The sequence below is a fragment of the Solanum pennellii genome, chromosome 4 (assembly GCF_001406875.1).
Source record: "Solanum pennellii chromosome 4, SPENNV200".
Classification (NCBI taxonomy): domain Eukaryota; kingdom Viridiplantae; phylum Streptophyta; class Magnoliopsida; order Solanales; family Solanaceae; genus Solanum; species Solanum pennellii.
Window position 1 is genome coordinate 72,838,720 of NC_028640.1, and position 13,802 is coordinate 72,852,521.

The 13,802-nt window shown below is 29.7% G+C and overlaps 1 protein-coding gene across 1 annotated transcript; it reads right to left on the reverse strand.

Moving 5' to 3' along the window:
- Nucleotides 1-9,623: 9,623 nt before the first annotated feature.
- LOC107018402 (AP2-like ethylene-responsive transcription factor ANT) lies at nt 9,624-13,374 on the reverse strand. The gene is made up of 9 exons (XM_015218871.2): nt 12,741-13,374; nt 12,048-12,651; nt 11,751-11,833; nt 11,571-11,579; nt 11,388-11,476; nt 11,220-11,293; nt 11,067-11,117; nt 10,916-10,992; nt 9,624-10,610 (listed from the first exon to the last, which is right to left on the reverse strand). Exons 1-9 carry the CDS (start codon nt 13,069-13,071, stop codon nt 9,964-9,966), a joined length of 1,965 nt encoding a protein of 654 aa, XP_015074357.1. The 5' UTR covers nt 13,072-13,374; the 3' UTR covers nt 9,624-9,963.
- Between the last annotated feature and the right edge of the window lie 428 nt (nt 13,375-13,802).

A 13,802-nucleotide genomic window follows, 5' to 3' on the forward strand; every position in this document is an offset into this window, starting at 1 on the left:
GTCATAACTAACTTGAATCCTACGTTGGTATGTAAAAAAGAAGTAAAGCTAATTAAAGAATCCATGCAAATTAAATCAATGTATGATACTAAATGACTAAAAAATTTGATCAGAATTAGGCCAGAATTTTTTTAATTTTAAAATAAACAAATCCTTAATTAGCTTTGAGAGGTAGGAAGCATGCGCAGAACACGAGTATAATAATTAAGCTTTTCCTTTTTAAGAATAGTATAGTAATTAAAAGCTAGCAGTAATAAGGCTGCAGTTTAATTAGCACTAGATTCATATAATTAAGAATGTTACTTTATTTTTTTTCTTTGCTGTAAAACAATAATTCCATCGACAACCATGAACAAGACTAATCATTTTCAACACATTTTTAAGTTAAATTTTTCCCCATCAAGAAGTTTGTGCAGAGCTCCTCTTTATGATAATGCCAAGGATGAGTAAAAACAACATACTCGGTCGGTCAAAGGTCAAAGACGGAACTAGAATTTTAAATTTATAGACTACTAGACCTTTTGTAAAGTAATTATATTAAGTGAATTATAAAATATGGATAACATGACTCGATCTAAATTTATTGAGTTCTATCGATTTTGTGACTGTCCCTTACACCAACAAAGATTCTGTTGGAATGGATCGCATTCCACCATTGATCTTTTATAAAAAGACGGAATGTTTTTTCCTCTTTAATGAGTCTTATATTACAGGAATTCAGACTATGTAAAGTATACCTAATATAAATATCGAATATCGTGTGTTGTTGGAGCAAGAAAGAGGAAAACATCTGAGTTGTTGTTCTTGGAGTTTGGTGTGGGAATAATAATACTGTTAGGAGTAGCCATAAGAATTTAGCAAACAACATAATTTTGTTGTGATTATTATGCTTTCTGCATGGCCTTGCATGCAATTCTTGGGTGAAGATATTGAAACTTTTTGGTGATTGAGAAGCATGTACATTTATTCACATTGATCGATAATGTTAGAATTATAGTACCAAATTTGGATATAATTAAGGAGGGTTGAGTTGCAACATTTTGTTTTCAAATATCATTTGGATCTAATAATCTAAAGTCTATTTACATGGTACCTTCAACGTCAGAAATTAAAATGAGTAATTTTGAACTTTTAATTTACCTTATGGCCAAACTTTCAACATCGAAAATCAAAATTAGTTAAACTTTATGTTTCGTTCATGGGGCAAGCTAGGTGAAATTAAAAGTCCAGACGATCCATCCTTCAAGATCGGTTTTTTAAATCCTCCCTAAATTAACACAATATCATATAGTCAAAAGCTACTATAGTCACGTGAATCCATATAAATCAATCATGTAGATTTTCCTTTGAGTATTTATCGGTCAATGTATAAACACTTGAGTTATACATGTCGGAAAACAACAAACTATATACTCGTATTTTAGTGTTGGATAAAACAATCATGTTAATTGAAGACTATCATCACTACGATTTATACGTAATTTCTGTTTTCTTTAAGCTATTAATATTAATATGAGACTTTGTATGCAAATTTAATAACTATACGAGTAGTCATTGAAGCTTATAGTGATCTTGAATATAAGGTCAACGTCCTAAAGGATTTAAATTGCATTATTAAGTTACTTTCACAATTAGAATCATAAAATTTGCTGCATTGGACTTGTAATATTCATGTTATAGCCTCTTTGATCATTTATATTCACTTATCGATACATTTACACAAGCAAATAAAAGACTGGGCCTAGAATCAAGCACCTGAGTCCAGCCCATTTTTATTTGCAATGGTTTTGGATCTTTGTAAAATTCACCAGGCCCAGCCCATTTTGGGGTAGAGGAAAAGGAAATCCTAGAGCGATTTCGATGTGAAGATTCGAACCCTCACCAATAACGTAAAAATTTAAGCAATCAACTATCTAAGCAAGTAGGATTCCTCGTGCCCCATAAAATTTGTTTGGTTCAGACTCTGAATTTGTTATAAGAAATTTATTGAATATGTATAATTATTAATTTAAAACTCAATAAACTAAAAAATTTAGAATTCCAAAAATCTAAATTCATAAATTTTAATTTTCGACTCCATATATATTTGTGATGACAAAAGCAAGGACAGAAAAAAGAGATTTGCAACTAGATTTGGGGATGTGGACATGTCGGATTTTTCAGATCAGTACGGCCCAACTTAACGTCATTTGTCTCCTCTTGTGTGCAATCCTTTTCCTTCAATAATTTCCCTCTTTTTTTTTTTTGGTTGCTCATAAATAAGAGATAAAAAGGATTTAATTTATCAGAGACGGAGTTAGATGGGGTTCATGAATCCGAACAAATTCACTAGTTTTTTTTAAATATTCGTTATTTGTATCAGTAATTAAATAAATTTATGTATATTAACTTGTGAACCCTCAAATTTCTAATCTTGGCTCCGCCATCTTTTTTAGTACTCACAAGACATACTTATAAAATAATGAAAAAATGATTACAAAAAAAAGTATATTTTGATGTTATTGCAATTTAATTTTTTTTGTGTGACACAATTAAAATTTTGAGAATCAATAAATATTTTTTAATATTTTAAATTGTCAAATATTATTATTATTATACTTTTCACATAATCTAAATTTAAAATTTGAATCTCTAAATTTTAAATGTGCCACCTCAATAGAGATGGAATAATAATGCTACGATTCTTCACATTTACTAAGAAATTGAATGCAGCGGCGCATAAAAATTGATAAAATCGTAGATTTTGAAACAACGTAAGAATAATTCTTCACGGATATTATTTCGTTACATGGCCGTAACGAAATAAGGAGTACGATTAGTGTATGATACCCCGCTAAAATCAAAATGGTACTATACTACAATTTAATATCCTATGCAGAGGTAGTGTACCATGAGTCTGCAAAAATATCATATAAATGATGCTTTTTTTCTTTTTTGTCACAAAGATACCAATTACCTAATGTTTGAATTTTTAGCTACCCATACTCAGACAATTTGCATTGGGAATGCACCTCTGGTGGACCTTTAATTTATCTAAAAAAAACTATTTTAGATCGTTTATTTTATCTTTTTTTTTTCCTGAAAATATCTATAGTTTACTACTACTAATTTTTTAAAGATTAATGATTATGTATTTGGTAGATGTTATTACATATTACACTAGGGAGGTATTTGGTATGGAACAACTTTGTTTTATGATTTTCTCATACTTAATCGGTCAAATTTTTCAAAAAATATTTTTTAAAAAAAGATAAGTTATTTTTTTAAAAAAAACTTTCTTAATTGAAGTAGAAAAAGAACTTCTTAAAAAACTTTCAACATTGATTATCTCTATCCTCGTTCTGGTCCCTTGTGCATATTATATATAAATAAATTTAAAAAATATTTTTATATATACATAAAACATTAAAAAAACGTATTTATTTTCTGTGAAAAAACATTATCGTTCGTACCAAACACAGCATACAGGGGAGAATGGCCCAATAAAAACATGTACTCATTGAGTCATTATTCACTGTGCTCTGCTATTTGTCTAATGTTGAGAACAACCCCAGCCCTTTAGGATATGAATTCAGTAAAAAATTTACTAAGAGTATCATTTATATTAAGAGTATTTTTCTTTTATTTCATTTAATATTTTTATATAATATACAATATTTTGACATTGATGCATTTTCAACTTGCTATTTATCATTACATACGGCTACATTGTGAGTGCGAAAAGACTAAATGTATTAGTGAATTTAGAGTTCTATTTACGATTCTATAGATTTCAGTAAATTTTATAGAAATTATATTAAAAATGGATAGATGTGGAATTTTTAACCTCGATTTTCATTATAATGTAAATCTTTGAAGGTATGCCCATGAGGCAAGCTAGATAAAAATTTTACCGCCCACCTCTAAAGTTATATTTATAAATCACTCGTTGTTTATGTCTAGATTATATATAACAATAATAACAAAATAACTAGTATACCCGAAAAATAACGTCTAGAGAAAGTGACTTTTGTACACAGTTTTAATGTCCCTATATTTATTTTTAGATGTTTTTGACTTTTAAGTAGTTTTTAATTTTGGAAGTATTTTGAAGTGTTGTAAAATGCTTTCAAACACCAAACTTTTAGTCGAAAAAAGTCTTACAATAAGTCAAAAATAAAAAATAAGATACAATCTACTTATTATAGTAAACTAATAAATATTTGACCATAAAATTAGTAACCTATTATTGTAAACTAACTTAAGATTGTTTATAAATTTCAAATTTTGAATTTACGAAAACACATGATTATGTAAATAATTAGCATTGATGAGACAAGGAGGGGGGGACCTGAGTAGTGGTGAAAAAATTTGAAGAAACTGTTCTAACACTGGCATTCATAAATGGTGAATTAGAGAACAAGGGGTTCATATTTATGGCCTTTTGTTTTGCAGACAGGACATACCTCCCCAATTGTAGCTATCTCTTTACTTCTCACTCTTTAATGTTCATTTTTCTTCTATCTTTCCCTTTGTCTAAAGTACTTACATTTACTCTTTTCACCACCATGTGCCTATAAGTCTAAATCAATTTTTTTTTTTTAGTTTTCTGTTTGATATTTGATATTGATTTTGAAGTTTAATTAGTTTAAATATACATTAAATAATTTCATTTTAAGAATTAGAAAGAGCGCTATAAAGCACTTAGTGGTAAATGAATAACCTCGATCTAGTTAAGTTATCTTAGTGAGGTATTACGTGTGATTTGAGCTAATTAAGTGTGTAGTTGGAAATCATAAGGAGTCCAATAATTCACTTAGTGGTGGATGAATTATATCGATGCAGTGTGAAGAATATTGATCTGAATGTTGAGTCTTGAATATTAAATCGAGTTTGACTTTAGAAACAAGCTCAGGCGACCTGGTCCTCTTTATGCTTCTGAACTTGGTTCGCATTATCATTATCATTCTTAACATTGTGGGTGTTAAACATGAGTAGAGCTAATTGCGAAGGGTATGCATTCATGCTGGATTAATTGTATTCTGGATCGGAGCAATGAACCTATTTAAGTTGCCCATTTCGTACCAGAGAAGTCTATGTATGAACTAGGGTTATTTTTTACTTCCCCAGCTAGCATCGACATCCTCTTGATATGGTTGGCTTCCACCGAATCTTTTGATTTTTAAATTCGTTCTCTAAACCATTAGTTATAAATGAACAAGTACTTTCAAATTTCTATTTTGTCTTTTATACTTTCATTTATATTTCTCCATAGAAGTCTCACTAATTAGTACTCTACTAGTTGGAACACTAATAAATTATCTTTTGTTTATATAAACGACGAAAAAAATTTAAAACTAATTTTATTTGTCAAACTATATATTGAACCGGGGTAAAATAGTGATGAAATTTTAAGATCTAACTGAGTCTAATATTTTTATTGTGATATACATACATATTTATAATTTCAAAAGTACGATGAGTTAATTTGTGTTAACATGTATATACTAAGGGCCCGTTTGGATGGGCTTAATAAAAGCAGCTTTAAAAAAGTACTTTTGAAAGTGCTGAAACTTATTTTTAAAATAAGCAGTTATGCGTTTGGATAAAAGTGCTGAAGTTGCTATGCCAAACGTGAAAAGGGAAAAATGAAAGAAAGAGATGTTAGGGTTATGTGGGTAATTTGGAGATTGTATAAGAATATTAAGGGCAAAAAGATAAAAATGTGGTCAACTTAAAACAACTTATAAGCTAAAAAAGAAAAAGCACCCCTACCCCAGCTTTTAACTTTTGGCTTAAAATAAGTTTTTTTTAACTTAAAATAAGTTATTTTGAGTATTGCCAAACAGCTAAATAAGTCAAAAACCAGCTTTTAAGTCAGTTTGACCAGCTTTTAAGCTGAGCCAAACAGGCTCTAAAAAGCCATGTCCAACTATGTATATACAATTTCTTTATTAAACGTGAATTAATAAATTTAGAAAATATTAATATGTTTCTTATTTAAGTTGCAACTGATGAAGTTGTCCAATTTTAATTAGCGATTTCAATTTTGAGTAGTGATTATTAAAAAAATAAAAAAATAAAATAGAAAACACTTCCCTCAAATAGACCTTGTGCAGAGGCGCAAATTGAAATAATAGTCAAACTCAAATGTGAACCTTTCCAGACCACTTCTAAAATTATTTTGATTTTATAATTACTATACACAATATCAAAAAAAATTATTTTTCTACTATTCTTGGACTAGTAAAGTACTTGAACCATAGATTTACATTTGTTTTTTTCACCTAAGGTTTAACTTTTAACCTAGCCAAAAAGCAATCTAGTAAACTTACCAATAATGTAAAAGCCTTCTTAGTTTGGCATGTAAACAATAATGTCACACATCCAAATTTTTAAGTTTTTTTTTGTTCTGCCAATTTTCACGTGGAAATGGGGACTTATGTACTACTAATACCAAAAAAAATAAAATAAAAAGGGACCATTTATTTTATATTCTTTGCAACAAAATCCAACAATATATTTACATAATATAATTTTTTTTAAAAAAAATAAAAAAACAGTTTCATGGTAGGAAACAAGGTCCCTTTAGAGGGAACATTATATAAATTATATATTTTAGCCTCATTATATCATAGTCCTTTTCTGAATATCTACTTAGTGTTATTAATTCTTTGAAAACGAATCGACATATTTTGTATAGTAGAATTGTCCCATTCTTCACCAGCTGCCATATAGTACGGTTTCGTTTTTTTCTTTGTTTTTTCTTATGTTTTTTTTTTTTAAAAAAAATATTTTGAAAGAAAATCTTCTTAAATCTTTGAGCATGTATAAGATATGGTTGTAAAGTTTATTTTATAATATAAATTACTACTACTGGACTTTAACTTGCTTTATTCAGTTTTAGGTGGTCCTCAAATGAAATAAATTGATTTTGTGGTCCGCTTTGCCGCATACATTTTTGTTTATGGACTTATGTTTAAGTTTTGAATAATTTTAGAAATAAGGTCATTTTCTTGTACTATATATCCATTAATATATCTTACCCTTCTAATTTTGTTAAACTTTATTTTCAAAAATTGGTTATAGAAGTCCAATTTATGGCAGTCTCAATCAAAACTATTGGATTTAACTTATATATACTGATATCATCGTAAATGATTTTTTTTTTTTCATTCGCAATGCACCCAACATGTTAGAGTTTGCATCCAAAGGCTCAAATCCTTGTAGATAAAAAAAAATTAAGTGGTTTGTTTTTTTAATTTTATTACAGATTTAGTGGATAAAGTTATCATATTTATTGCTGGTGAAAAAATGATAAATATCTGTGAAAATAATCAAGGTGTTAAATTGATGCGGATATTAACAATTATTTAAAAGAAAAAACATATTGTAGCTTGACTTTTTTTATGTTGCCAAATCTCACGCTTTACTGTTATATGTATATCACTTTATAATGTGACCTTTTAGTGAAATAATAATTTTTACATTATCAGCCTAAACAAATATAATCATCTATTATATTTTGAAATTAAATTGTTGAAAATATTTCATACGAAATTTCATAAACTATGTTCTATTAATGATCTTTCAGTGGATAGAGTACTATTTTAATTTGATTGATTTTTGAATTATCAATAAAATTACGTGACTTTCTAAGGATATTCCTGTAGTATCTTTTGAAGTAAAATTGCATGGATGACAAAAATAGTTGATTAGCTGATTAACTGCTGTCTTACATAATACATAGTGTTTTAGGTTTAATTAATTATACTACATAGCTGTCCACAACCGATTAAGTAATCATTGTTTTTGACTATAAATCAAAAGGTGACAAACTTCAAATCACATTATTTTTAGTATATTAGCTTTTAGTTATTTATATATATAGAAATTTAGAAGTATCCAAATTTACTTTCCCATTTTTTCCACAAAAAATTTCAATCCTTTTGACCATTACAATGACCTTTCAACAAGAACATTAATCAATTATACATGTTCCCTCCTTCTTATATGCCTTTTTTTTATTATTATTCATTGACCATTCAATTATTATGTAATATATATACGCACTCTCTTCATTTTTTCCTCTTCACCCACTTATATATCTTTTTTCCATTTTAAATTTTAAATGGATTTAAATATTTACAATAATTAGTAGTTTAATATAACCTATTCTTTCATAGATTTAAATTATTCACAAATTAATGCTTCTTATAGAGAGTTCCTTATAATTAAAGTTTTAGGACAATCTGAGCCCAAAGAAAGTATGTATCAAGGGTGTAATATTATATAGGTAATCTACTGCTCCTGATGACTAATTTTACGATTCGAGCTTATAATAGGGAAATAATCTTTCAAGATTTTGCTAAGTTTTTTTTAAAAAATTTCATATTAAGTTAAAATTAAATGAATAAATTTAAACGGAAGGCGTAATAAATATTAAATTTTTACTGTACAAACCACAAAGTAGTGATTTATGAATTTGTGGGCACTTAATTAATACCCTACTTAAAAAGTTTATGCGCAATTATGGCCAGCTAATGAAGTTGTTGATAAGGATAGAACAAATAACATCATGATTATGAAGATCAGTACACTATACCCACCTTGTCAATTCTCAATTTCATTTTTAGGGTCCACTCTTTAACTTTTGGACCATTTTTGCACTCTCCATGCAGTATCTTACATTGTCCTAATTTTGAAACATATACTCAAATTTTTCCTTAATCTTAATATCATTTGTTTCTATTAATATATATCATCGTTTTAGATTTTTACCTGTCTAGTAAATTGAAACGAAGGAGTATCATTAAAGAATCACTTTTTTCTTTAAAACATGTAATTAAGGATAAATCAGTAAAACGCGCTTTAATTGTAGGAATGAATAGTTTCTTACGAGACGTGTCAAAGCTAAAAGCAGACTTATTTTGGAATGAATGAAATTTTAAACAAGCAAAATTTAACTTTATTTGGTACATATTCCATCTTTCATGGCATAATTTCCTCTTTGTCTCTAATAATACAAAATTTACCAATATTACTCTAACTTTCTGAATGGTAATTTTTGCTCAAAAAGGCACATTTACACGTGTGAGTAAAATTAAAAAATAATTAACAAAGATCAATTATTAAAAAATCAATAGGTTTAATTAGTGCCACATCAACTCATCAAGACATGAATTTGCTTTTAGGTAACCACACTATGAAAAGCTAAAGTGTTTTTTTTTTTATAACTAAGCTATGGCTCATATAAAAGGAGACAAAGTTGTAACTAATTATGACTTATAAATCCTTATAATAAAAAAAAAATCAATCCAAGAATCTCCCTCTTTCCAACACTTTTTGAAATATGAGAGGGAATGTTTGTTGCCTTTAACTCAAAGAGAAGAAAAAGATAAAGATATAGGAATGATGGTGTTATCAATATGAGAATGCCATAATTTGGTCAAAGGATATACCTTTTCTTTTTCTCTTTTGCATTTGCATTATTGTGATGAAAAAAAAACATGAGTAATTAGTTTTTTGTACTTGATCAAGAATCCACAAAGGAATGATAAAGTAGATTCAATAATAAAATGGGGTCATCTTGAATTATCTCATTATACTACTTTAAATTTCATCATGAGATTAGACTCTTCGTAACAACATAAAACTTAATAGTTGTAATATTAGATGGACGTCAATACAGATACAAAACATCGAATAAGAGTAACAGGTTACCACCAATTACCTTCTTTTTTTGAGTTTGAAAAAGTTTCCAATACATAATAACTTGGCCCCTCCACTCTATTAGTACCCTAAAGTCATCCACTTACATTAAAAATTAGGAAAAAATATATAAAAATACTAGCTAAAATCCGACAACTTCATTAGTTTTCTTTTCTTTTTCACCTTTTTTTCAACCAACCACTACTAGTTTCTTTTTCTTGTTCATGCAAAAAAATAAACAAGTTACAACATGTAACCAAAAAAAGCAATTTTTCATGCATCATTCAAAGCTGCAAAGACTGGTAGGTGAGCCATGGAGACTGGAATAGGCCTTAATTGAGCTGAGGGAATACAAGCATTGACACTAGTAGCCGTTGGGACGGCGAATTTCGTAGGCTTAGCAAGGACTAATGAGGCAGCAGTAGCACTTTTATCAGGACTTGCTTCTCTTGAACTACCAAGACTAGTTACCAAAGATGAAGCATTTGAAAAAGGGTTACCAATCTTGTTCTGTTCATGATCAAGAATTGTGGCATGATGATGGTTATTTGAATTAGTCATCGAATCGATGCCAATCAAATCTTGTAATGCCATGGAGAATGATGTAGGGTTACGATAACTTGATCCTAGTGAAGGATTAGATGTTTGATATAACACCATTTTCCAATCTGTGATAGTCCCATTGTTGTTGTTGTCAACACATTCCTCATTCTTTTGACCACCAACACCTACTATGTTATTGTTGTATTCAATTGACTCTCTTTCTTTAGTTCTCTTAGCTAATTCACCAGCAGGCAGAGTATTACTAGCCATGATCTTTTCAACGTCGTATCGCGATATGTCAAAGTTTGTAACAGCATTGACACCCCTGAATTTGATTGCAGCAACATCATAAGCCTCTGCTGCTTCTTCTTGTGTGCCTATGAACATCAAAATTGATAATAAAGAACTTTCCTTTTTCTCTTTATTATGTGATCATAAGGAAGAAAACAGCTTTTGAAAAAGTTTTTCAGTCCCACCATGTATGAGAAATACACCAACAAAGTAAACTGTATATAGTCAGCCTTTGACAAGCATTACTAGTAGTGGCTAAAAAAGATACTAACTATATGGTACCAAAAGGAAAAGACACTCTTATTACTTAGTCATTTTTAATGAAATTATATAAAATAATACTAATGTTTAAAAGACTAAAATCAATGTAAAAGAGTTTGCAAGTATTTACTAAAAGTGCCAAGATAAAGATCTTTGTTCCCAGCAACTCTTCCAATTCTAGCCTGCCATCTTCCATGTTGATGGTGCCTGTTACAAGAGATAGGGCTAAGTTTTGCGTATACTAAAAGACGATATTTATTCAAATGAAATTTTAAGTATACCTTGTCACTCCTCTGTAAATAGAAGCACCTCTTGAGAATCCACTACTTTTCCTATGTAAACAAAATGTCAAGAACACAAAAGAGTTCAACACAAACTAATAATAAAAACACAAGAATATAATAAGACTAGTTATGAGTAATAACAAAACTCACCTTCTTAAATGTGCAACATATTCTTGCCTGGTCATATTCTTCATGTCATCAAGTTCTTTCTGATAATTTTCTAACTATAAAAATGAGCAAAGAAAATAGTATATCTCTTGTTAGCTAAAGGCATTAGATATTATAACTTGACTTAATTACTAATTAACAAACACTTACTGGGAAATTGATGTGAGTTGAAGGACCCCAATATTTTAGTGCAGCTAGATCATAAGCTCTTGCAGCTTTTTCTTCCATATCATAGCCACCTAAATTCCACATCATATTTTTTAGTTTAGTGCCTAAGTGAAGAGTATATAAGCATGTTTCTTGAAATTTTGATGTTGACAATGTTATACTTACCAAGATAAACTGAAATAAGGTGAAGTTGATTAGATTAGCATATCCCCACAACAATGACAAAAAATCATAAAATTAGTCAGAGTATGAACAGAATGGTGCCAAAAGAATTGGCAGTCAAATAGCAAAATACAAGCAAACAAATTTGTGTTGATTGATTAAAAGATTCATATATTAGCTAACCTTGTCTCCCTTTCCTGGTTTGCCCTTCCTTCTTGCAACTATTATCCCATAAATGTGCTTCATACCTACCTGTCCACCTATGTCTGGTTGAAGATCATATTCACACAATGTCATTTGAAAATCTTACAGTAATGTAGATATAAAAATCAAGAAAAAAGGCAAGTCTTTCCAACTGGAAGCAACATATATTCACATTTGAATAAACAGAAAATGACAAACACCTTGTATACCCCTCAAGAAAATGAGAAATAGTTAACCCCACAAACTAAAATATTAAAATAAATGGAGAGTACTGACCTAGTGACACCTCTATACTGAGAAGTTCTCTGACCAAATGTGTCAATGGATTTCCTGTGGACAGGTTGTTTTTGAGCAACTTTACCAGAGGCCCTCTTCTTTGATTCTACAGCTACACATTCCAGTCCAGTAGGAGAAATTTGTCTTGGAGTGACACAGCTGGACTGAGAACCAGGATTCATAGACAAACTTAAAGACTGCAACTCATTACAACCAGAAGTACCACCACCACCACCAGATGCTGCTGCTGCAGCAGCAGCAACCATACTACAGGTGGCATTTATGTGTTGGTCAATAGCATGCTGTTCAGCATAGTGACCCCAACTTTTCAGCTCATTCCCAGTCATTTGAGCATCACAGTTTGAAATTTGAGTTGGTTTAGTTTCTTCCAATAGTGTTTCTTGATGATACATACCATGACAATGCATGGGAGAATAGTAAGGATGATGACTATGAACTTGAATCTCCTCTTCATTTTGATGATAATACAAACTATCTAAGCTTAAAGCCATAGCCTCCCTATCATGACTTCCATATTGACTACTCCCCATACTTGCACCACCTAAAAAATCCTCAAGCTTAGGTGAAGAACTTTGCACCATAGCTTTTAAAAAAAAAATACAAAGATAAGTCAAAGGGGTTACTAGAAAAATGAAAAAGATCAAAACTTTATAAAAAAAAATCAAGACTAACCATCAGCATGAGATCTTGATAGAGCTTCCATAATGCAAAGAGAACCATCAGATTTTAAAGGCATGACAGATAAGGAAGAATGAAAAGGGTTATTTTCATAACAGAGAGCAGAGGTTGTTGATACATTCATTGGAGGAGGAGGAGAAGATGAAAGATAGAAACTTTGAGCAAATTGATGTTGATGTTGAGTATCAGAAGAATTAGTAACCTCCATTTTCATGTGGGGTGTGAGAGAAAAACCCAACCAGTTAGTATTAGCTGCTGCACTGTTATTATTACTAATATTATTGTTGCTACTTCTGCTATCATCATTCATAGACTTCATCTTCATTCAGTTGTTGAGGTTCTTGTAAGTTACCAAAAGTTCTCTTCTTTTCTCTAGTTCAAGACAGTTCACAATCATTGAGAGAACTTAGAGTAATCATTTCAAAACAAGAAAGTGTTTTTTTTTTGTTCTTTTCAAATTTAAAATTTCAAGATTCACATCAAGAACTTAACAACCCCCAAGAGAAAAATATTTATGCTCAATCACACAAGCAAAAAAAAAAAAAAGAAAAAGAAATCTTGATTTCACTTCAATCTAGGTGATGAAAAAAGCCCAAAACTCTCTTTTTTGAAGTTTCTCATTCTCCTTACTCTTAAAAAAAAAGAACAAAAACTGGACCTTTTAAACTAAACAAAGAGAATGAGTTTCAGCAAGCAATGTTGGATACCACCCCTGCATTCCAAATAGCCATAGGGATCTGTGTAAAATAGATATTCTATTTCACTACAATTATACTATATGCTTTTTTTTTTTTTTTTTGAAAAAAGATAATCTTTTTTTCTTAAACAAGCTTAGAGATACCTAAAAACCAAGAAAGGAGAAAAATGCCCAACTCCCTAAGTTGTTAGTATGTTTTTTTTTCCTCAAACTTAATGGAAACACCAAGTATTTATTTAAACCATAAATGAAGAAAATAACATGAGCAAAGGTTATATTTGGCTTTTTGTTTATTTTTATTCTTCTAGTAATATAAAAGGCAAGATTGAAGAATGGATAGGGGTGGTGGGGTGGTGGGG

What these genes read in the sequence shown, in the direction of transcription:
- LOC107018402 (XM_015218871.2), bottom strand. Translation starts at nt 13,071, where the DNA reads ATGAAGATGAAGTCTATGAATGATGATAGCAGAAGTAGCAACAATAAT. An exon ending in ATCAAGATCTCATGCTGATG is followed by an intron (nt 12,652 to 12,740) that starts GTTAGTCTTGAT and finishes TTTTTTTAAAAG; the next exon opens with CTATGGTGCAAAGTTCTTCA. An exon ending in TCTTTATCTTGGCACTTTTA is followed by an intron (nt 10,611 to 10,915) that starts GTAAATACTTGC and finishes TGATGTTCATAG; the next exon opens with GCACACAAGAAGAAGCAGCA.